The 24,667-nt window shown below is 42.0% G+C and overlaps 1 protein-coding gene and 2 long non-coding RNA genes across 3 annotated transcripts in view; 1 reads left to right on the forward strand and 2 right to left on the reverse strand.

Moving 5' to 3' along the window:
- Positions 1 to 24,667, reverse strand: part of LOC107378773 (eukaryotic translation initiation factor 3 subunit H) — an 82,249-nt gene that overhangs the window by 53,133 nt on the left and 4,449 nt on the right. The window contains exon 2 of the mRNA XM_070550823.1: positions 19,783 to 19,939. Within this exon, the coding sequence (XP_070406924.1) occupies positions 19,783 to 19,939 (157 nt within the window). The remainder of the gene's footprint in view (positions 1 to 19,782; positions 19,940 to 24,667) is intronic.
- Positions 16,614 to 17,032, forward strand: LOC139069832 (uncharacterized). The gene is made up of 2 exons (XR_011520495.1): positions 16,614 to 16,745; positions 16,849 to 17,032. It is a non-coding gene; the product is annotated as an uncharacterized lncRNA (long non-coding RNA).
- LOC139069833 (uncharacterized) lies at positions 17,228 to 17,789 on the reverse strand. Its single transcript, XR_011520496.1, has 2 exons — positions 17,701 to 17,789; positions 17,228 to 17,357 (listed from the first exon to the last, which is right to left on the reverse strand). It is a non-coding gene; the product is annotated as an uncharacterized lncRNA (long non-coding RNA).

Consider the following 24,667-nt stretch of genomic DNA (forward strand, 5'->3'; position numbering starts at 1 on the left):
TGGGGTCTTGTTCACGGGTGAGGGTAGGAGGGATCAGCAGATCGACAGGCGGATTGGTTCAGCGTCTGCAGTGATGCGGACACTGAGCCGATCTGTCGTGGTGAAGAGGGAGCTGAGCCAGAAAGCCAGGCTCTCGATTTACCAGTTGATCTACGTCACAATCCTCACCTATGGTCATGAGCTTTGGGTGATGACCGAAAGAACGAGATTGCGGATACAAGCGGCCGAAATGAGTTTCCTCCGTAGGGTGGCTGGGCTCAGCCTTAGAGATAGGGTGAGGAGCTCGGACATTCGGGAGGGACTCGGAGTAGAACCGCTGCTCCTCTGGATCGAAAGGAGTCCGTTGAGGTGGTCTGGGCATCTGGTCAGTATGCCTCCTGGACGCCTCCCTGGGGAGGTGTTTCGGGCATGTCCTGCCGGCAGGAGGCCCACGGGTCGACCCAGGACACGTTGGAGAGGTTACATCTCCAATCTGGTCTGGGAACGCCTTGGGGACCTGCCGGAGGAGCTGGTGGAGGTGGCCGGGGAGAGGACGGTCTGGAGCTCCCTAGTTGGGATGCTGCCCCCGCGACCCGGACCCGGATATGCGAAGGAAGATGACGACGACGAAAAAGGGAACTAAACACCAATCTAATGCATATTAGTGAGTCTTTCATAATAAAAGTCTGTTATTCAGCCTGATAATTTTGTTGTTATATTTCATATTTTAAAGCAGCAAACCAGTTTTGTTTCACTTGAAACATTGTCAAATGTAATATTCTATTAATCAACAGAAGCTTAGATTAGAACACTTAACGAAAAAATATTGGGCCTTTAAAAAAGTGAGGCAGTTGAATGCACAGAGTATGCATGTGCTAGCCCATGGTCAGGATGGTACCACCTCTGCCTCAATTTGAGCCAGGAAAAACCCTGTGTGTGTGTGTGTGTGTGTGTGTGTGTGTGTGTGTGTGTGTGTGTGTGTGTGTGTGTGTGTGTGTGTGTGTGCGCGCGTGCGTGCGTGCGTGCGTGCCCAAGATGGAGGTTTCACAATGCAGAATATTGACATGAGCAGCCAACAGCAGTGGTCATCCAACTATCCTCGACACCAGCTACATCACAGATTGTGTCCCTGCAGAAACACCACCATGACCCCGCTCTGTCAGATTTTCTCTTTTCTTCTTTCTATATCCAGAGAGGAGGACAAACGTTTTCACTCTCCTGTTTTGTCAGCGCCAGCTGGTACTGATGTGAGGGAGCAGATCGCTTATCCTTCTGACACGGCATTTTGTCCATCCATGCGTCCGTCTGTCGGAGGAGGAGGAGGAGAGCGGTGATAAATGTGCAGAGCGCAGGGAAGTAAATGGCGCTATCGAGTCGTGGTCTGGTCCTGTGTGTCAGGAGAGTCGTGGGGCTAATTTTCAGCGGCGAGCCTATAATGGGATGTGTGCGCCTGTTTGTGTGTTTGTGTAAGTGTGCAGAGGATAGTTTTGCTTTCCACCTGGCACAGTGGATTAGGTGCAATTAATCTTAGTTAAGCACGCCCTGCAGAGAGCTTCCTCCCTTATTCACGCGTGTACACAGAAATACACACAGCGCCACAAGTAGGCACTCATACACACTCAGTGATGCACCAGTAAGAGAGAGAGCAGGGTGAGGCAGATGCTCTTGTGTGCACCACACTGACAAGTTAACCATATGCACATTTGACAGCTTCACTTGTCATAAGGTTTTGTTTTTATAGTTAGGAGACGATTAGAAGGGGAACGCTGTCACTTCTTTATGTATCGTGGGGTATCTTCTTGAAAGGGACAAAAAGGAAGAAGAATTTTACTTGAATTTCCTTGTCAATATTTTATTTAAACAATATGTTTAGTCGTATGAGCTGACATTTCATTTAAGCGTAGGCAGTTTGCAATGTGCGACAGTCCCATAGCGAGTGTGATGTCAGGCAAAGTCAGTCGAGCGTGGCAAACTAACTCAAACACTTCCCACTACAACTTTTTCCTTGTGGGATGCTAAAGGAGGAGTCACATTTCTCATGACTCACACACAAAACAGCAAAAAATGACTGATATTACTGTTCAGATTTTAGAACAAGATTTTTTTGGTTTATACAACAGATTTTGATTCTAACTGACAGATTGGAATAAAACACCCTAAAATTAGCAGGCATGATGGAAAAGGAAATGCTAAAAAGGGATCTGGAGGCAAAAAGAAAATAAAACAAATCTGAGTTGAATGTGTGATGGGGAAAACAGCAGAGATTCAAGTGAAACAAGACTCACTGAAACGTGCTGAAGCACAGTGACTTCCTCCCTGTGGTCGGAGGGATGAGGGGAACGTACCGGTCCTCTTCAGGCTCCAGTCTTCCTGCTCTCCTACTGACAGTTTCCTACGCACAGTGGGAGCCACTGAGCTGCTGCCTTTTCAACCGGTTAGACAGGATGGAGAGAAAAGGACTAGAGTTCTGCCACAAACCTTGAAATAGCCTTATTTCTGATGAAGGATGCGACAATGGAGCTCTTTCAGCAGAAGGAACAACAGACTTCCTTCCCAGGGTTTGGAGCAGCGCTGCACTCAGGTTCAAGACAGCAGCGTTCTCATTAAGAGTGCCTACAAACACCCTGGTTATTTCACTGCTCCGGATTCTGTCACGTGCTGTGAGAAAGTTCACCAAAGGCACTAAAGAAATGTTGGTGAAACAGATGGAAACAATACAACAAACCCTTTTGTATGGGTTTAGTGGCTCTAGAAACTGGTCAGGATCATATCTCAGGACCCAAAATGTATTCACATTTACCTGTTTATGTTTATTATGTTTATTCATTTAGCAGACGCTTTTATCCAAAGCGACTTACAATTTATAACCTATAGGGCATGTTGTGATCTGTGGGGGAAACCGGAGTACCCGGAGGAAATCCACGCATGCATGGGGAGAACACGCAACTCCACGCAGAAAGGCCGCAGCAGAGTTTCGAACTTGCAACCTTCGTCCTGCGAGGCAACAGTGCTAACAACTGCGCCACCATGCAGCCTTTAATGACTTACGAGCTAAACCCCCCAAGGTGCTTCACAACAATCAGTGATTCCCCCATTCACACTCTGGTGGGGATGAGCTACGATGTAGCCACAGCTGCCCTGGGGCGCACTGACAGAAAAAAGTAATCATGAATAGATCTAGGTTATATAATAGGATTTAAAGATGCAATGGCTAAATTTTGTTGGACTTTTTGAGGGGATTTGCAAAACAGCTTTTAAACACAGTCGTTGAATTTGCACCCCTCACACCCCATCGCTCACAAAGCTAGCTTTGGTGCAGATTAGCCATTATTTCCAGTTTTAGACAATGTTTTTGTAGTTCAGCCAGTGATGTTTGAGGTTTAAAGACGGCCATTGTTAATTTGTGGATCAGAAGCTGAAAAGTCAGAAATTTTATTTTATTTATTTATTTATTTAGGACAGTGCATGTTAATGAACATTAATGTCAAAACAGCTTACATGAATGTACACATGCCAGATTATAGCCAAAGGCTAATCTCCATCTGTTGTCCTTAGACATAAAAAGACATAATAATTCATAAAAATTCATCATTTATTCATGATAAAAACTCCATCACCAAATTAACACATACACACCATTCTATTCACAAATAAAACATTAAAACTATTAAACTCATACATGATCACACGCTTGATTTATCCATAACCAGTTTTTAGCCTTTGCCTTAAACAAAAAGTCGAGCATTCTCTAATGGGTTGAGTAAGACTGTTCCACAGATGGCCACCCTTAACAGAGAGGACGTTCTGCCCAAATGCTGTCCGTCTATGTGGTATAAATTCTCCTCGAATTGTAGCTCGTGTAGTCCTGTTTGAGCTTTCTTTATGCCTAATGAACTGCTTTAGTGGTGGTGGAGCAAGGGAGTGTAAGACTTTATATATTAAACAGACTCTTAAGTTTCATTAAGTTATTGAAGTTCAGTAATTTATTTTCTAACACATGACAATGGTGGTGGGAAGTCAGTTTTTTGTCAAGCAATTTTAAACTTCTTTTATAAATGTTTTCAATAGTTTTAAGTGTTGTTGGACAAGCAAGTGACCAATAGGTCAGGCAGACTTTACAGTAGACGCATCATCAAGTTTAAATGGCTGCAAGATCCTGTTTGCACAGGATCATTACCCCAATGAAGGGCTTGGACCACAACTGATCATAGCCTGCTGGACTTGAGTCATCAGAGACAGAGAGGCATGCAGGTGAATCTGACAGGACGCCCCTGATCCCCATGCTTGCTTTAGGCGATAGCAACTGAAAGGCTAAAAGCACGCCGTTTGTTTTGTGATAAACGTGTTTTAGCTCAAAATTTCTTTTTTCGAAACTGAAGTTTGTCAAATCTCTGACATAAAACACTAAATAGAAAAAAATCTCACGTGACCATCAGAGCCTTCTGCACAGTGCAAACACATGGTTTTAGTACGGAAACAGCTTGAGTTACATTTTCATCTGCATTTCTATTTGACTCTCAGGGAGTGAGAGACAGGCATGTGGTTACTATGGCAATGCTGATGAGAAACAAATGCTCACTTTAACGTTTCTTTAGATCTGGACTCTTTTTGCTTGTCTTGGTAGTTAATACAACAACATGTAGGCATTCTGCTACAGCTTAGATCAGGGGTAGGCAATCCTGGTCCTGGAGTGCTGCTATCCAACATGTTTTAGCTCCAACACACCTAAGTGAATGGTTGATTCACCTGTTGAACAAGATATCAGGCTCTGCAGAAGACTGTTAATCACAAAATTGGGTGTGTTGGAACAGGGAAAAATCTAAAACATGCTGGATAGCGACACTCCAGGAGGACCAGGATTGTCTACTTCTGTTGTTAATTATTATAAATTTTTTGTTTGAAATATTCATTAACAAGTTATTTTTTAACATTATTCATCCTTGGATTTTAAAACTATTAGTGAATAATCAATTGCACTTAATTAGATTCAACTTGTTTCTGTTCATTAGATTTCTACATCAGAACATCATCATCAAGCATGTAGCTTAGAATAAACAGCACCACACTCCTGCAATCCGTTTAACGTCCTATTGAATCTGAAGAAGCAATGACAACTGCGTAAGGAAAATGATTTCCAATAATTCATGTTTAACCTCACATTTCATCCCCCAAATGCTTTTTATTATCACTCACCTCCCCACAGACTCGGCATCTCAGCTCATCTGTTCACAGGTGTTTGTACTCATACAGGATTCCCCGTCTGCGGCGGGACAATTAATTGCAGCAACACCCACATCATTTGTCTCAGTAAAATCCCATGTGGTAACACCTGTGTAGAACTACAACTATCAGCCTCGCATGAGTAAACACAGGCCCACTTGTGATTAACACAGCCTAACAGAGCGGCTAAAGGGAGAGGGCGTATTTCAGACATGCAGTTTGTCAAGTCCAAGTCCTCTATCTTTACCAGCTAGTCGATGTTAGAGTGACACCTAAGGGTTGGGTGGGCATTGAAACTGCTCCAGTGCCGATTTAAAATTTAGTTTAAACCAGAAAAGGGAAAAATTAACTTCAAGCTGAACGGATTTGGTGTCGGTGCTTGGCTGATCATCTCAGTAGGACGGTAGGATTCTCTCTTTGGGCTACATCTCCCTGCCGTTTTTCTTCTTCTACCAACCCTTACTGGTTCCCTCGCATCTGCATCTCTCAGAGCAGTTTACTCCTGCTGTCCATCTTCACCTGCCCCTCTTCTCTTATGAGCACCAACCCTCCATCTCCTGCTTGGCTGCTCTTGGAATCACTCTCCTTTTTTCGCATCAGCTCCTCATGCCTCTACCTCTGTCCTCCTTTCCCCATCGTTCTTGCCATCCTCTGCCCTTCTCTCTCCAATTATTCACATCAGTGACTACGTTTACATGCAGCCAATATCCGGTTTATGATCGGGTTAAGGTCGGTATTCGGGTTTCTGAGTTGATCACAATAACCCGTTTACAAGCATAAATAGAAAGAGTTACCCCTAACTTGCATAACCCGATTTAAATGCGGATGTTGGGATAGCATCAGGACGTATGGACTACGTCAAGATGCAATATGCGTCATTTCCGGTTCTTCTTGTTCCGGTATCCGTGAAAACAACAACATGTTTCCCAGTTCAGAAGAGATAGCGACCGCGTTTGTTTGCGCTATAGTGCTGGTATTGACCCACCAGCAGCTCTTACAACGACTGTGCGTACTGGCCTTCATTCGAAGGATAGTACGTGAGCAAGAAATGGTAAATATAGAGAGAGCTGCACTAAACATACAAGACGTCTCGCTACTCAAAAGACCAAGATTCCTTGCGAACAGAGCATGCGCAGAACACACACTTTGATGGGGATATCCCGATATGCGTTTACACGACCAAACATTCGGGTTAGAAAAGGGTTACCCCAGGTGTAGTAACCGGGTTTTTAAAAACCCGGTTATGAGCATATCTGGGTTTTTGGCAGTGTTTACAAGGACCTGCGGAACCGGGTTATTGTGAATATTCGGGTTTTAAAAGGGTTACTGGCTGCATGTAAACGCACTGTCACATGGAGCCAAATCCCCTCCCCCACCTGCTCCCTACAGCCCACCTGGATTAGCAGCAGCAGGCAGTAATGCATTCTGACCTCCCTCCACACACAAAATTTAATGTAGGGCAGCATTGTGACGAGACAAAGGAGCAAATGAATAAAACAGTGGTACTGATGCTGATGGTGACGGCACTCGGGGGACTCACACTCTTGATTTATAACACCTGGTGAACATTCAGGAGCAGGTACGGCTACAGCTCTCTGCTAACAGCCAGCTTTACACAACAGTTAGACAAAAGCAGAGCTCTGACAGGCGGATAGAGGCCACCAACCCAAAAAGAAAAAACCCATCACACTTAACAGAGCATCTTTAATGTTTATGCATTTCCCTTAAAGGTGGGCAGGAAGCGATTTCTAATTAGCCTCGGAGAGGGAGGACGAGAAGACGGAGGAAATCAATTTCCCATTTGGAGCAAGTAGAGTGATCTATTGAAGGACTAACCCCCAAGGCAGACCTTATCAGAATGATAGTCCAACTTTTTTTTTTTAGACAACGCACAAGCACAATCTACACATACATGCTTCATTGCATACTGAAAAGTATCTGGAGGAAATAGTGAGATGATCATGGCAGAGGCGGTTTTAATCCCCCTGACTTCAATTAACCCGACGTGAACGTATCTGCCACCAACGACAATACCAGCTCAGAAAACTAAAGGCTAACCTCTCAGACCTTAGAGGAGGAAATATTGACATAATTGGTCATAATTAGTTTGGTTTACATTTAAACTTTTGCTGCTTTGCAGTGATTAAGTCACATGTGCCCTTTAATTCATATATTTCAGAGTGCTTTACTTCTTTATTGCTTAATAAAGAGCAGATCGCTTGAATATTCCCTCTCCAAGTGCTCGATATCAAAGCCCCATGTTGGTGGTGATGTGAAAATGAGGTGAAAGAAGTGTGGAGCAAAATAAGATGGCTGCAAATAATCTAACATATCAAGAGAGAGACAGTGCTCAGCCAGCGGTGTTGTCAAGGATCATCGGGCTGACAATGATGGAGAGGAAACTGAGGCAGATGCTGCGTGTGTCCTGTCAGCGGAGGTCAAATCAGCGCAGTGGATTCAACAACACTAAACAGGAGTCCAATCCAACAGCTGACGCGTTTCCTTTTTGGGATGGGGTGGGAGGCTTTAACAGAGATGACATTTTAGGAACGAAAAGCCAAACTCTGCAGCTTAAACAGAGCTCTAGATTATTATGCTCAAGCCAAATGGTGTACATTTTTGCAGTGGATAAGGCTCAGGCAGACCCATATTTACACGTCTGATTCTTAAGTTGAGTCAATATTTCCCTGGGCTGTGAGGGTGGAGACTAATTGAGGGCACAAATTTGTAAGAAAATTTAGGAAATTCACAGATACATAACCTGTGACATCCAAGCAGGTTTTATGTCCCAGTGTGGTCACAGAGGGTCCTAATTATGCCTCAGCTAGTTTACTAACCACCTTATCATCTCCACTTAGAAAACTTCAGCTAGGGTTGGCAGTCAAACATTCCTCTCACTTTCTGCCTCATAAAAACTGGGTGGAGGCGGGTTGCAGATGCTGGTGCTATCTCTGGCTGTTTTGAGGATGTTTAGTAAATGGCCTGTATTTGATAAAGCACATTCTAGGGTCCCGAATCAAAGTACAATCTAACAGTCTGGTCTGGCTACTTCAGGAGCTAAATCCCACATAGACACACATCAAAAACATCTAAAAAAAACCTTCTATATTAGTTTACGTCATCAGAAAAGCTTTTAAAAGCAACAGAAACCAACAGGTAGTGTTGGTATCAGCATCTGTCTTAAGGATTAACCAAGAACAACAAAGGAGTTCATATTCACTTCTTCCATCTGTACCGTAAATGATTGGTTTGACAAAGTCATGCAACCAAACCCCACAACATGGTGTATTATATCAATCACTACTTGCCGTTTAATTCTTGACACAGTGGTCACTAAAGGTTAGCCTGCTCTTCTCACACACAAGATCCATTTATAAGATAAAACTACACGAGTAAATAACGGCTAATACGTAACAAAAACAGACCAAACTGGGCCCTTTTGGAAAGCCTCCCAATAACCCTTCCTTTCACCAGAGTGCTTTAATCAGAGCAGACACACTTGCCTTGCAGTGAGGCATTTCCTTTATCTTCCATCCCAGTCATAATAAATCCAATCTTAAGCTATGTGGCTAATTGGTTTTGTTACAAACCATGGCAGCAGGAGTGACATCAACAGCAAATAGCAAACAGAGAAGAGGGTGTCAATCAGCAAAATCAATCTAGTTAATGACTAAAAGTTTTTTACACATCAAAAGGAGGTTTACCGCTCTTTTTAATTATGCGTCTTGTTAGAATTGAAGAAGCGGTCTTCTTTTATGTTGACCGTCAAATGTCCAACTTAAATGCTCTACAGCTAGATAAGACAATAGTCTTAATAGTGTCACCCAACAGAGCTAACACATCTCTAATTAAACCTGGACTCTTTGTAAACAAATTTACAAAAACTAGTTTGATTCACTGAGAATAAGCGTGTTGAAAGCATGACCTATAGAAGAATCGCCACTGACCATTGGGAAGAAGACTGCTAATTTGCCATCTAGAAAGGCCTGATGATCATAGCAAGGAAACCGTAAAACAGATAATAGGTACATACGTTTTCAACTGGTGATGTTATTTATACGGGTGGAAAGCCATCAGGAGCAAGCTGGAAAAGCAGTTGTCCACTAAACCTAACTAAAACTTAAATAAAGCATTTGTGATAACTGGTAACGAGTCTCTTTACCTGTAGAGGAAGTTTGTCCTCGTCTTCTTTGAGAAAATCTTTTAATTTAGCAAAGTTAGAGGGTTGTCCTGCATGAAGAGCTTGTTTAGCCAAGAGTCAGAAAACTCCTTCAGGAGTTCCTGATAGTGAGCACAATTCTTGGTTTAATCAATTAAAGCAAGTGGTTATGGTCCTGATGCAGCAAAGCAACTACCGACAATCACACTATCACCACCATGTTTGATTGTTAATTTTACCCCTTTCCATGATTGGTCAGGTGAATGCTATCAAGATGGTCTCTCTCCCAAGATTTCTATATCTCTTTCAGAATGTCACCTTTTTTTTTGACAAAGTCATTTTTAAAACTTTAGATTCTATTATTGTGCCTTTTGTTTGTAACTTTAGGACCCACAGGATATCAAAGACCGCTTATACAAACCAGAAGAGAGAGGTGGGCTAGGCCTACCTTGTTTTATGCATTACTACTGGGCAGCAAATCTACGAGCTTTAATTTATTGGCAAGGCGGCTATAAAAGACAAGTACTGAGCAATACTTCAGCCTGGATCGTAATGGGAAAAAAAGCTAATAGTTCTCTTCCAGCACTTCTTTTTGCATCACCCAGAGTTGCTGTAAAAACAGTGACAAAGAAGAGAGTAATTCTGAATTGTTTCAGAATCTGGTGGCAAATTAGGAAAAGTTGTAAATTACCAGACACCTCCATACGCTCCCAGATTTGTTATAACCATACCTTCCCTCCATCCCTCTTCGACAAAGCCTTTGAAAAATGGAGATTGGATGGCATTGCTTCCCTGAAAGACGTGTATTTCAATAAACAATTTGCTCCATTTACCCAATTACAGGAAAGGTTTTCTATACCCTCAACACAATTTGTTAGGTATTTGCAAATTAGGAATTATGTTTGACAGAATGTAAAACACTTTTGAGTGTCTCCCACAAGATGAGGGGTGCTATGTACTTTTAACGGGCCCCCCGAACTCCAAACACTCAATTATAAATATTGGTAAGTTATTTTCTGATGTTAAGTTTGATACACAATTTATTAAGAAAGCGTGGGAGACAGACTTATCTATTGCGATTAGTGACACTGTTTGGGAGAGGGGCCTCAGCAGGACACAATCCTGTTCTGTTAATATGAGACAACCCTAAATAATTAAGTTTAAGGTAGTACACAGATTTCATAATTCAAAAACTAAAAATTGTACAAAATGTATCCTTCAATTTCACCTTTATGTGGTTGAGGCCCATCTCTTCTGGTTTTGGCCAAATTTGTATAATTTTCTGGAATGATATATTCAAATGGTTTTCCAAGACTGTGAATTTAAGCCAGACCATAGCATTGCATTGTTTGGTCATTCTATGGCACTTCCTAAATGTAACTCTTGGATTCAGACCACTTTCATGTTTGGATCGATTATTGCTAAGAGAATGATTCTAAGACCACGGAAAGCAGAAGTTGCTCCCACATTTAGAGACGGGCTCTCTGAACTAACTGGAGTGCTGCATTAGATATGATATGCTGGATGAATCTGAATCTTTTCGAAATACCTGGCAGCCCATCTTGGACCTTCTAAATCAACAAGTTTATAAATCCAATTGATATGGGACCCCATAACGTTCCATCAACAAATGCAACTAGAACATATTTTTGTCAGCAACTATTTTGGCCTTGGAACAAGTGGGCCATCAGTGCTTTAGATGTCCTAGGTCATTTTGTTCTTGTTTTGTTTTAGAAGAGGACATCATGTGTTGGTTTCTGAGATCTTTTGGTATACTTCATCGTGTCAGTCTGGTAGTAATCAGGTCTGGGTGTGGCTAGTGGACCTGAATCGGCTTTCCAAATAGTGTCACAATTAATCACAGTTAATTTATGACTTATCAAGGAGGGAAAAGACCTGGAGGGGTGGCTTAATGGGGAAAGCAGTGGGTCACTGGTTTGATCCCAGGTGCCGCTGGCCACATGTCCAAACATCCATGGGAAATAATCTGGACTGAAAACTGGGGGTGTAACAGGAATGGTATTCATGTTTTCGGAATGGAAAGGGGGTGTACCCAGTTCCCTCACGGAGTTAAAACTGCATTTTGCATTTAACCGTGTCACTTGGTTCACCTTCAATATCAAAATCACTGAAGGGACAAAAAAAGTAAAAGCAAATGAAATCTAAGGGGGTAAATACTTTTCACAGCACTATTAAATGTGGTATTTTTCTTAGAAATAGCATTAACTCCAGATTTCTAATAAAGAACACCCCTTGCTGGTAATCTAAAAAACAAATGACTTCTGCGAAATAAACTGCTCTATTTCTGGCATATGATTATCCCAACAGGACATTTGTTGGGCGCTTCAGTATTTTTCTCTAACAGTACGCATCATAATTAATTTTCAGGGAGGGAGGGATGGACAAAGGATTTGGGAACTGAGAAGGTAGAAGGGGAGCTAGTGATTGAGGAGAAGCAACAAAGGGGAATTGGCGGGAGAGAAGGGAGGAGGCGGCACTCACATGTAATGAGTTAGGAAAAGAAAACAAAAGATGGAGAAGTAGAGCAGGAGACGTATTGAGAGGAAGAACTAAAGAGGGTGTTCTAATTTCGTTCCGTCTTCAGGATACTTTCTCCTGCTGCCGAATACAAACAGGAAGAGTAGGTCCCTACAGGCCAAAAAGAAAGATCTATAGATCTGATTAGTTAGCTGAAATTATTGATTAAATCAGCTGCAAATCGTTGTTCAGTCTGCTTAAACCCAGTTATGACCATGTTATAAGGTGAATTATTTTTAGTTCACTAAATTCTAAACAGAAAACAAACTGCAGAGAGAAAACCAGACTGGTATTATTCTAGGCTGTCAAAAAGTTACTCAAGGAGTTACATTTAATTATTAACATCCCATAAAATCTGCCACCAGCAAGGTTTCACCATTTCAAACAGTGAAGATGGTAATTAGGCTAGATGGGAGGACTCTTCTGGTGTGTTTAGTGCAGATATTTACTAATGTAGAGGATTAGCAAACAACATCGTCAACCTTAATGTCAAAACGGACTCAATGACTAACGTATCAAAGTAATCTTTCATATTCAGCCACTCAAAGTTTCACTCTTACATGCAATGGGATCCTCGCAGTATGGAGCTCAGCTGTCATTGTGGGGAGGCAAAGAAGAGTTAGCATCATTCAATTAAAACATGTCTTTAAAATGTTCCCAGTGTGATCCAAACAGTCTCTCATTTACATCACTTTTGTTTGGAGATCAGTTATCAGTCAGTGGAATTCACAGTTTTACTAAATCTTATTTCTGGGGCCAACTTCCCTCTGACATCGACCTGGGCGGTGTGATCCATGCAGCGTGAAACCCGACTAAAGTCTGAGCTTTTCTGCAGCAGCTGGTGTAAAAGATGAAGACACATGGAGCAAATCTTTGTAAGAAAGAAAATGGGAAACCTACGTGCATGTTAGAGCGGTACAACAGAGGATGGATAGCACTGAAAATACTAGGTGGGAACATTCCAATTAACTGACGCTGAGCTGAGTTACAGACTGCAACACACCATTTTAACACTAAACTAGTGTATACTACTATAAATCCCTGTCTTGTGTAAAATGAGAAAATCCTTATTGAAACTGATAAAAACAACAGTTTTTATGAATTTGTAAAAGCACAGTGAGGAATTGTTTTTAGTGTGCGTTAGTGCCGGGAGCACAGAATCACAATCACTACCTTACACAACTTCATTCATGCCCACATCCCTAATAATCTCTCCGTACCAGGATACGTCGTCTCTGTAATGCTTTATCACTGATATCACAACAAAGGAAGAGGGCCGGCCTACATTATTAACATGCTTCTCTTGTGCCTGTACTGCTCAGAGTGCCAGCCTATAGTTCTGCACATCTCATCCATGCATTCGAGTCAGTGATAAAAGGACAGAGTGTGCAAGAGCACAGGAGATAGGGAGTTGGTGTTCAGCCTAGGATCTGTATTTTTCTGCCTTTTTTAATCTGAGCCAGATTCTGCTCGGTGTGAGCAGTTATTCCTTTTCTGTCTTTTTGTTGTGTTTTTTTACTCATTTTGGTCACATTTGCAGCCACAGGCTGCCCTGCAAGCACAGCTCCACACTGGCACCTGTTGATGAAGTAGCAGCATGGCACGCACTCAAAAAAATACACAGATGAATGCATTTATTAATGTGCTTTCTCACAAACGGCCAACACACACGCAACATAAAAACAAACAGCCACATAGCTGTCAATCTCAACTATTGTTCCTTTAGAGATGGATTCCAGGAGTCATTCTAATCTGTGGAGCCGCCGGCAACAATGAGTCAGAGGGAGATGATTCAGCGAACACACACACACACACTTACACTTACACTTAAAGTGATGATGACAAATGCAGAAATTCATGGGGCAGAGATATAAACGCACACCCAGACCTTACGGGCAGAATGTTTGTGAGGGACCAGACTCCACCAAGTCTTTCATCTTGAACTCTAATGAACACACCGATGTAACAAACTCACACAAATATTCACGTGGGACACTATGAGAATCTTATGGAGCGAGGCTGCAGCTGGTCCAACTGACCCCCCGGTCACACAACAGGATGACAGAACAGGTCGTTTCTGCTGTGAAGGCTGAGAGGATTTAGTGTCAGACTGACAGCAGTACACCAGACACTCAAGTCTGTCCATCGGCACGGTGAATGCTGGCGAGAAAGCTGGAGGATGACCAGAATGTCTTGGTTTTAAAGAAAAGGCAGACAGCTCCACAAAGACACCCCCCACCACTATAAGCTGCTCCCATCAGGCCGACACTGCAGAGCACCTCCGGCAAAAAAAAAGATAACATGCAGAAACTGTCTGAGTCCCGATGAAATATCAATCTTTAACACGGCGAAACAGCCGGTCGCTTTAATGGGGATTCGAAAGTCTTCATATTCATTTATAGAACTATTAATGTTTGAGTGTAGGAGAGAAAAACAATGAACAAATATAAACCAAACTGAGGAACAGATTGGAAAAAATACATTTTGACGAGACAGACATACTTTGAGCCACCAGACCACTTGAATTTCCATCTAACAGGGTGTGTGTGTGTGTGTGTGTGTGTGTGTGTGTGTGTGTGTGTGTGTGTGTGTGTGTGTGTGTGTGTGTGTGTGTGTTTCCTGATAAGTAGCTGAAAAAAGCCACCACTGTACAGAATAATAGGGTGCTTATTGAAACATTACTTCCAAGAAGCAAACAACTCAGCACAAGTAAAGTGCAAGTGTGAGCAGCTGCATCCAAATTACATGAGCTGCAGCGTTTTTCTCCTCCAAAGGGTAAAAAGTAGGTGAAAGATGAACTCTGTTTAGCATTACGGAAACATGTGTGAATGTTACCGCCCATTATTACACAAAAGTGATGTTTTTGCCAGCACCGGTGTTCATTCTCACAATATTTCATAAGCCCCTTGATGGATACCAAGTAGATTTGGACGTACCTCTGTGGTTAATACAAAAAACTGAGTCATTATTACAGAAACTGAGCTGCAGTTCTGAGGTCACTGACAACACACACTCTGACAACAGTTTGTACATTATTCAATCATTTCTCCAAATGATGCTGAAAGTTCAGCATGAAAAACAGTGGGCGATCAGCAGTCCTTTAAAGAGCAAGTAACGTCTAAATTAACTTTTTTTTGCTGATGAACTGTATAAATGAGTGTCTAATAGTGTTTTAAATGTGTGCATTCTTTATTTTAGCATTTTGGTGCATTTTCTTTAAAAATTAAAAATTCTGTCTAAAAACACAGTAATGCGCCACCTTCAGTTGAAAACATAGAATTTGAGTCATTTTGAATAAATTTTAGCCAATGGCTAAAGAGTAAAGTACTACGTAAACCAGTAGAGTACTACGTAGCAGCTCCGTGCCAAAGTTATAAAAGCAACGAGCGTCTCGGCCACGCCCTGTGGCGAGTTGGGAGTTGGATTTGCAAGCGAGTGTAGGAGGTCAGCGGTAGTTCAGCATTAGCATATAGCATTAGCATATCCTAGTCTTAGCATATCTTTTAGTGTTATAAATACTTATTTAGTGTTAGATTTGGCTGTTGGATATTGTAGTTTAGTTAGTGTTTGGCTGTTAGTGTAATTGGGAAAGTATTTTGGGTTTAGTGCTCCATATCGTCTTAGTATTGGTGAGTAGGTGTAGTGTAGTATGCTTGCGGTGACTCTGTGGGCATTTTACCCGCGATTCTGCACGTCTCCGTTTGAAGAGGGAGGCTGCCCACCGTGGCTCTTCCGCGATTTAGATGCAGCCCACCGACTCTGCTCCCCCACCACGGCGGGCTCCAGTCTGAGGTGAGTAAGCTAAATAAACGTTTTAACATCTTCTAAAGACAATTCCCTACCTAAATGCAAAGTCTGAGAGACGTGGTTCACTTCCTTTAGCTAGTCAGTCGGCAATTCTGCAACAGTGGCTCTAACTGATGCAGCACTAGTTGACAGACAGCATTACAGCGTGAAATCCAGCTTGTGAACAGGTTCTGTGAGGAATTCTGTTCAGGAGGTCGCATTTCAGGCTCTCCACATCATATGTGACTGGCTTTTACGTTATAATGATCACACACTAGGAATGTTATAAAGCGCCTATATAGGAAAGTTTCTTTTGTATATTATCTGACTTTATAAACTCCCAACAACAATGTGCTTATATATTTTTTTCAGGCTAAATCTACCCAAGACACTGGCTGTCAGACTGATTTAGCTGCAAGAATGCACTTGTCCAGGCTGACGTGAAACCTTCCCTGTAGCAAAGGTGAATTATTTTTAATAATCTTCTAAGTAAACATTTTATTATTACCTTCTAGTTTTAATTTGTTTTACAGATTATTGTTACACGTGATTTTATGCTCTTTTAAACATTTATAAATGTGCTGCTTCTTTGTTTTTACATAGCCAGCCAGAATGGAGTTCACAGCCGCAGTGTGTCTGGTGACCCATGGGGACCATGATGAAAATTCATCTTCCAGAAGGTCTCAGAGCAGCGGCCACACCCCCTGAAAAGACCAAGGTTTGAGGTGTCTGTTGTTGATTCCAGCTTCCACCTCAGTGACAGTGCAAGCTCAGTGAACCGTTCAAGGTAAAAAAAAATTAAAACATTTCAGAATTTTTAAGATATTAACAATTAAATAAGTATGTGATTACATCATGACGGAGGCTTCTGATTCTGGCCCCGTGACACTTGGTGGTGACGTGTGAGCTGATTCACCTGGAAAACAACTTTTACATTAAATATTTTGTTTTTGCTATCAAAAGTAAATTAACTAATAACCTGCATTATTGCAGGACACTCAGCAAAATATGGACTCTACACCATGAGGCAGGCACACGTTAATATTCTATAAGAGCACATAAGGTGAGCAACACCACATATTGTACACTGTCCTGAATTTGTTTTCTTTCTGCATCTCATTAGCCTGGCTGATCACCTGATAACTCCTGTCATCTGGTTATGACAGCATGAGGATGTCCTCACACACCTGTAACCTATCAGCTCATCTGGCAGAATAGAGAGAGAAGAGACAACACCACATCTCCTGTTCCTGGAAAGCCTTCAGCCATCCTTCGATGACTGAGAACCTCCATCAGCTCTGTCTCCTGTCTGCCTACAATTATTATAATAAATATTGTGTTTGACAAGTTTTTTGTGCTGCCAAATATCTCATTTTGATTCCAGTTTTGATATTTTAATGGATATTTATAAATTACATTAATTGAATTATCACAATGCATGTTTAACTAGCTCTATTGTGATGAATTAAACTAGCACCTCACTGTTAAAAGTTCGTTTTAATTTCAAGCATGTTTAAGTATTTATGGACATGAACAAAAACAGGAAATATATAAATTGAGATTTATTTAATTAATATAACAAATAAGGGGGAAAGAGTCATTGAAAGGCACATTCTTCTGGAAGCTCCTGATCCTGACGACACCAGCAGGAGACCACCTGCAGACACCAGAGGACCTAGAACCAAGAGAGCAGCTGTTATCAGTATATAAATAAATCAGGGCAGTTTTAGTGAGCTGAACACATTACAGAATAATTTTCTCATGGGGTATTTTCATAACTTTATGCAGCAGACTGTAACTTGAGCCCAGAGCTACCGGAGAGCTGCTATCCAGCATGTTTCAGTGGATTTTCCTGCTTTAACAGGTTAGATTAACTGTTAAGCAGCTCAGCTATTTGTTGCTGATTAAAACCAGGTGTGCTGAAGCAGATAAACCTCTAAAACATGCTGAATACTAGCTCTAGGGCCGTGGAGACAAACCCTGCAGCTAATCCAATGCTATGGCTAACGACTACTTACGTTCAGAGGTGGTTCTGTTGGGTCGGTTCTGGGAGATACAGGCAACTCACAAGCTCACAACAATAAGGCTCAGGTCCGCTTGTCTCCTCCAAATAGACTTGGTCCCTTTCTTCTCGAGTGTCTGGGTAAGGAGGGGGAGAAACATCCTCCACTTCTAATAACTCCATAGAGTGAAGGGAGCTAGCATCGTCTAGTTAGCCGTCGTCTTCGTCACTGCCGCGGCTCCGCCCTCTCGGTCCTCCAGGCAACGCCTACTAATGTTGCATTTTTTAAAATTGATAAGTGGGTGGAGAAGGACTCCGAGGCTTTAAGAAATGCTGTCTGGTTTGATTTAGAAAACGCGATTTTAAGTCCGAGGTTTTTGTAAATCTAACAGGGAAGCCAGCTCAAGTAGTGGACTGTTTCAAAGCCAGCTTAGAACCAAAGCAGAACTCTTTGTTCTGTGTGGGTCTGCAGAGGGTCGAGGCAGCCCACTCCAGCACCAGCACGTATGAAGGGCCAGCAATTAGCTGCTCTGGAGCAGCGGCGACCGAGGCAGTTGACTGCCCAGCTGGTCAGCTGTGTGGGTGGGGAGAAAATTCAAGCTGCAGTCCAGTCAGAAACAAAAGAACATGAAATCAGTTTTACACCTTATGGCTGATCAACTATTTAACTCTGCCGACTGTCTCCTTGGCTTTGATTCAGAGGAAAAGATAGAGAAGCCAAAGAAGGATGAGGCAGCAGCTCTCTGTAGAGTCACACTTCCCCTTGGTGTCATGTTCTCATCTGACAGAACAAAAGTTGGCAAGAACCAGCAAGCACAACATGAGTGAATCCTATTTACATTTGGAATTTGGTTCCATACCGGCAGATAACCTGAAGCCTGTCACCTTTTGCAGCTGGATCAGAATCCGCTGAGAGGATTTCTGTTGTAGCTCGGTAAATTTACCGGAGTTCACAGCAAGCCGTCAGTCACTGAAGCGCTTGTTAACTTAAAAAGAGTGACAGATGGAAAACCCAAACCATCACGAGTCCACATCACAGCCGGCTGTGGCTTTCACCAACTCACACACACACACACAGATCCACTGCTCCTCACACTAACGACCTTTAGCCATCATCGTTGCATTGCATCCTGCTCAGTGTGTTGACGGTTGCTCATTAGCAGTGGAGGCCTGTTAGGAGTTTTCTCGCCCTGTCCACCTTGCATCTGTTCGTCTTCCTGCCGCCCCACGGTCCAGCCTGTAGGAGACTGGCACAGCACTGAACAGGCAGTCGGTAAAAACAAGGCTCAACGAGAGCGGGGCAGAGGTCCGAGGACACGGCAGCCTCCAGTGAGAGGCGTGGGGTGAAAAGGGAAGTGGATTTTTGCAGATAAAGATTAAATTAAATCCTAAACACGTTCACGCAGTTCACCTGTGACCCCCAGAGGAGGAATATTCCACCCCTACCCTGCTGACCTCTCACATCAACCCTGGCACTGACAGCGTAGGACATCTGGCACCGAGTGGGTCCAGTTAGAGCTCAATAGTGTCCTTAAATCTGCACCAGTGGATCAAAAACACACTGTTACTCCAGGTTTACATGATGATACAACCATACCTCAGAGCCTCACCATTTCATCAGGCTAAGATTTCAAGACTCACTGCCAGCATATCCAGCTAGAGTCAGAAATGTTTATTTTAAACCAGTTTTGTTGAGTTTAAAACCCAACTCTGATAAGATTGTAGGCTTCAAGACAATAACCTCTTTGCCCGCCTGTCACTCAGCACGATCAGATAAACTAAAACCAATCCATCCACGTTTTACAGCCAAAACTAAAATGGATTACCCCACCACCCCCTTTTGCACAGAAATGTTTCAAATGAACATTTCCAGCACCATCTGCTATATCAACCCAAGAAGTGGGAGCCAATTAAAAACCTAATCATCCCAACTTGCAGTTCATAAAGGCACTTGGCCGAATCTGAATGACAAAGGGAGTTCTTATCAGCAATCAAAGTAACCGTTTCAGATGCGTTCAAATATGGTATCACAAATCCATCTACCACCATCACTCCAGACTATGAGTTGTGAGTAAATCGGCACAGCAAACTGAATTACCCTCGTCGAAGTCTGCATCGTCCTCGGTGTGCTGAGGAAAGGGGAAGCAGTTGGTTATCTCCAGCCGGTCGTCCACCACCAGGCCCAACAGGACCCCCTGCACCACCTCGCTGCCCTGGCCCTCCTCCTGATAGTGCTTAATAATCTTCAGCACAACCTGTGAGCGGAGACAAAAAGACAACTCAGACCAAGAGCTTTTAACAACGGCTTCGGGGTTTTGATTATGTTTTCTGACCTGGACGTTTACGGAGTGGTTTTATCATATTATCTCATTAAACCTGAATTTATGCCATCATGCTCAGTCGTGTCCCGCCTGTCAGCTTAACTTGTGCTCATTAGAGTGATTTAGGTTTTTTTTTTTTGTTTCAGAAGGCAAAAAGGAACCTTTGCTGATTCATTTCTCTCCTTCCAGTTCTTCAAAACACATTTGAGGACAAACAAATTAAACGGGTGAACGAATCTAAAGGAGAACAAAGCAGATGATGTCTAATGTCACCTTCTAATATGGAAGTGCATGTATAAAATTAAAAACATAATTAGGAAACATTCTGCGGTTTGTGAAAGTGGAAAAAACGTTAATTAAAACGTTTTCACATTGATTTTAATGTGTTTTAAATAAAAACTGCATTAAAGCGAGAGAGAGGCTGCGTTTAGGAGGAAGGATGTTCAGACTGGAAAACTAAAATGTTGGGAATAAAAAAAACCTGGTGCTACAATCCCTATCCAACCTGCTCTAGTTGTTTCCTTGTTCTAACACAACTGATTCAGTGGCTGAATCGCCTGCCGTAGCAGCCTGTTCATCACCTGCTGATTAAAGTCAGGTGTGTTGAAGCAGAGAAAGAACTGGATGGGGGTCTCTAAGGCCAGGGTTAGGCACACCTGGTCTTAACGCTCCCAAACAGGAAAAGTTTTGCCAAGGTTCCAAATGTGGCATCAGATTGTTGCTGTTGTTGTTGTTGTTTTTATTAAAACAGTAAATATGAGCCACTTTACTTTGATGCTGTTAAACCAAAAAGCTCTGTGAAGTTTGGCTCAAAAGCCAATGAAACGGCACTGTATTCAGGAGGAATAGGAGGGATGACCCGTGAAATTGCTCTAGGAATGCAGATTAGTTTCACTGAATGTTTTTAGGATTGATTAAGGATTTTCCTATTTTTGTATTGTAATTTATTAAAGAAATCTTATAGATGATGATTTAAGAATAATTTAAGAATATTGAAAGATTGTATTTTTGTACTTACCTGTGTCTGGGTTTTAGGATTAGTCCAATTAGTCACACCTGTTATAAATACAGCTCTGTGTTTGTTGGAGACGGTTGAGAAATGGATGGAGCGGCATGCATGGATTTTTGCTGCCTAGTTTTTAATTTGTAAAAAATGTAAATAAATGCACTTGGGTCTGCACTAGACGTCGGCCTCCTCAGTATCACTTTTTCCTCCGGAGCGCATGAGGGTCATCCTGACAAGTGCCCTCGGCGCCATAGGCACCAATACAAAGCACAGACCTAGTAGACTTTTAATCATGAACACTTTTTATTCAAATATAACTTTTAAATATCTTCATGGCTTTGTTCCAGAGGAAATGAAATAATACAAAAGCCAGCAGTACAGGAGCTAAGGGGAGCAGTTAGAGGAGACCAGGGCCGCTCGCTCCTGACAAAACCATACTAATCTGGTCAAATCAATCATTTGTTGAGAGTTCACATAATCAGGAGACACTGATTGACATCAGCAGATTTTAAAAAGAGAAAACATACAGATAGGTCAAGGTTGCATGACGAAATCACTTTTCTGTTGCCTGTGGCTGCTCAATAACGTCCAACCAACCAAATCACAGAGTGCAACAGTAGAGGGTTCTGTCTGTGTTTATAGGAACACAAGCGGTACCGTTTAGGGCCTTCATAAAAATGAAAGAGGGTTCATGCATAAACAATGCATCACCACAATCACGGTATATAACAGTGTAATCAATCACACAGTGGTTCCTCCTGGCTTTGATGGAAAATAAGAAGATAGATACTGTATCTAAAAATAAAAGGCTGTCTTACTTTAAGCTTTTTCAATTAGAAAAGCTATGTACACACAAAATAAAAGCATGTCCCCAATGCATGTACTCATATACTTGACAGAGAACTAATAAATTATTCAACTTGGAGTGGATTAGAAAAGCATTAACTTTGCTTTGTAGAGTCAAAAGAGAGGTTTGCTGAGACTAAAATATGGTTTAAAGCTCTTCTATCTGCTGCACTGCAGTGGGAACGTAAAAACAAGGGCGTGGCTGTCAGCTGTCTATGTTTTTATCAAAAATGAAAATCTAAATTACAAAGCCGAGTAAGCCTTAGGTTATTTAAATTGTTCATTCCGATTTAAAACGCCATGCATGTACATCACCCTTCATCTAGGTTACTGGTAATGGAAATCCTCTTTTACATGACACAAAACAAAAGCACTAATTAGCCATCTCTGTGCACACGCTAACTTTTGTTGAATTGTTTACTTTCTCTTCTTTACCACTGAACATCTTTCCTGATGAACACTGAGCCAGCTGGTGAACTTTCCAGGTGTGAGGAAGGAGTCTGTCTGCATTTCCGAGTAGGAAGCTGGAGGGAACTGTAAAGCGTTAAGGGTGCACAAGAAGCTAAATTCTATTTTTCTTCACATAATAAACAGACTTTAACTTAAAGTTATGACAGCTCAGCACGTCCGGATGAAGTGTTGTGAAACAGCTTTCACACACATCTGCTAGACCTATCAGCAGTCTTTCCTGTGATTGACCACAGCATCTAGGCTCGAGTGTTGTGTTGGCTTGAAGGGGTCAGCTCTCCAGTGGTTTCACTCTCATCTATCTGATAGGCCCTTTTATGTGAATATGAGACCCTACAACTTGAATGAATGGCCCTTGAAGTGTGGTGTGCCCCAGGGCTCAGTTCTCAGTCTTATTCTGTTTGCTTTGTACATGTTGCCACTGGGGTCCATCTTTCTGAATGACGGTATTTCCTTCCATTGTTTTGATGATGACATTCAAGTCAGTCTTCCTCTAAAATCAGGAGGAGAGTCTGTTGGTTGGTGTGGTCCTGAACATTTTACAGCTGAATGAATGTAAAAGAGAAATTGTTACTTTTAGGAATCGTACCTTGATGCTAGACATTCCTCTGGGCTATTCCTCCTGTCACAAGTCAGTGGCGAAAGATCTTGGTGTGTGCAGTGACAGTTCTCTTAAATTTTCTAAGCAGGTTAGTGCGCTAGTAGTACAGTCAAGTTTTTTTGTTTTTGTCATCTAAGGCTTCTAACGACGGTTAAGCCATATCTTCCTGCTAGGGTGTTTTAACATGTCATTTATCCGCTTGTCACCTGTAGAACAGACTATAGCAACTCCCTTTATTTTGGTTTATGCCTTCAGATGGTTTAGTATGTGGCTGCCCACCTACTGACAGGCATGAAGCCATGTGAGCAAGTTCTACCAGTCTTGAAGTCCCTTCACTGGCTTCCAGTTATTCACAGGGTCAAGTTTCAAATCTTGTTTGTTTTTAAATCCATTAGAGGCCTTGCCCCCTCTTATTTGACGGAGTTTCTAGTACCTCATACTCCAGCCAGAATGTTGCGGTCTAGCTCCCAGTTACTTCAGGAGGTCCCAGGAACCACTTGGGTCTGCTCAAACTTTAGAATCTTTTAAATTGTCACTGAAGACCTATTTATGAGACAAAGTGTTTAGCAAAACCTAAACTTTTAGTTTATTTGTTTGTAATTTATTGGCTGTGTGTTATTCATTCGCTTGTGTACCTTAGAACTAATTTTAGCTTTATAGTCAGTTTAACTGTGTTTAATGCTTTTATTATCTATTCATTTTTGTCCTTTATTCTTTCTTGGTTTTAAACTAGATGTTTTCTGTGAAGCACTTTGGTCAGCTCAGCTGCTGTTAAGTGTGCTATACAAATTAACTTGACCCAGCCTGATATTTTATGTTTATTCATCTTCAGGTGCATCAGCTGATCATTTTCTGATGGAATTGCAATGTCAGAGAACACGATCATGAGATCATTAAAGCTGTGGGGTTGTTTGTAGCACTCCTGACTGACCCAGGATCTATTTTACACATGCAGGGTTCTTTATCCCAGATGTTACAAGTACTAAAACAGTAGTAGCTGGTGTGGGAGTTGGAAAAGCCAGATGCTTGAGCTGACAGAGCAGAGCATTTGGTTCATCTTCAGGAATTTCTTATATGCCATGGCGGCGGTGCTACTACAGTCAATATTATTTATGGCTGTGGTCATCTTTCAGACACAAAGAGCGAGAGGCTGATTAAACAGCTTCCCAACAACACTACAGGAATTTGAAAGCACAACATGTCATCTTTCAGTAACCATTTGAAGTTTTCCGATGGCACACGCAGTTGTGGAGTTACAGTAAATTAAAGTCTCCATGTAAAAAGAGTCACTGATCTGTGTTGATGCTTTTGGGATAACAAACGGCTCACAAAACTGTCCAGTTGTTACCTTTAGACTTCATCTTTGCATTAAAGTACCAGCTTTTAATGTTCACATGGTAGGATGCCATGTTTGTAAACATTATTGCACAAATAAAGTGCTCAAGCTTGATTTGAATAAAATCGTGAATTTAACTGAAATCACAATTCTTGCGAGGAAAATCACAATTCAATCATTTCCTCAAATGGTTCGGTCCTACCATGAAGGTTAGGAAACCGCTTGGACCACTTTAACACCACCTAGAGGCCATTGGCATATTTACCACAAGGGGGATGGACGGAGAGCAAAATAACAAAGGCTACTTTTTGAGTTTGTACTCTTTGACCATTCTTGAAATAGCTCTTCCCTTCTTCAGATCTGACAAATATTTACTCAGATGTCTCAGAATAATTGTTTTAGTCT

This window comes from Nothobranchius furzeri, chromosome 5 (assembly GCF_043380555.1).
Source record: "Nothobranchius furzeri strain GRZ-AD chromosome 5, NfurGRZ-RIMD1, whole genome shotgun sequence".
NCBI classification, from domain to species: domain Eukaryota; kingdom Metazoa; phylum Chordata; class Actinopteri; order Cyprinodontiformes; family Nothobranchiidae; genus Nothobranchius; species Nothobranchius furzeri.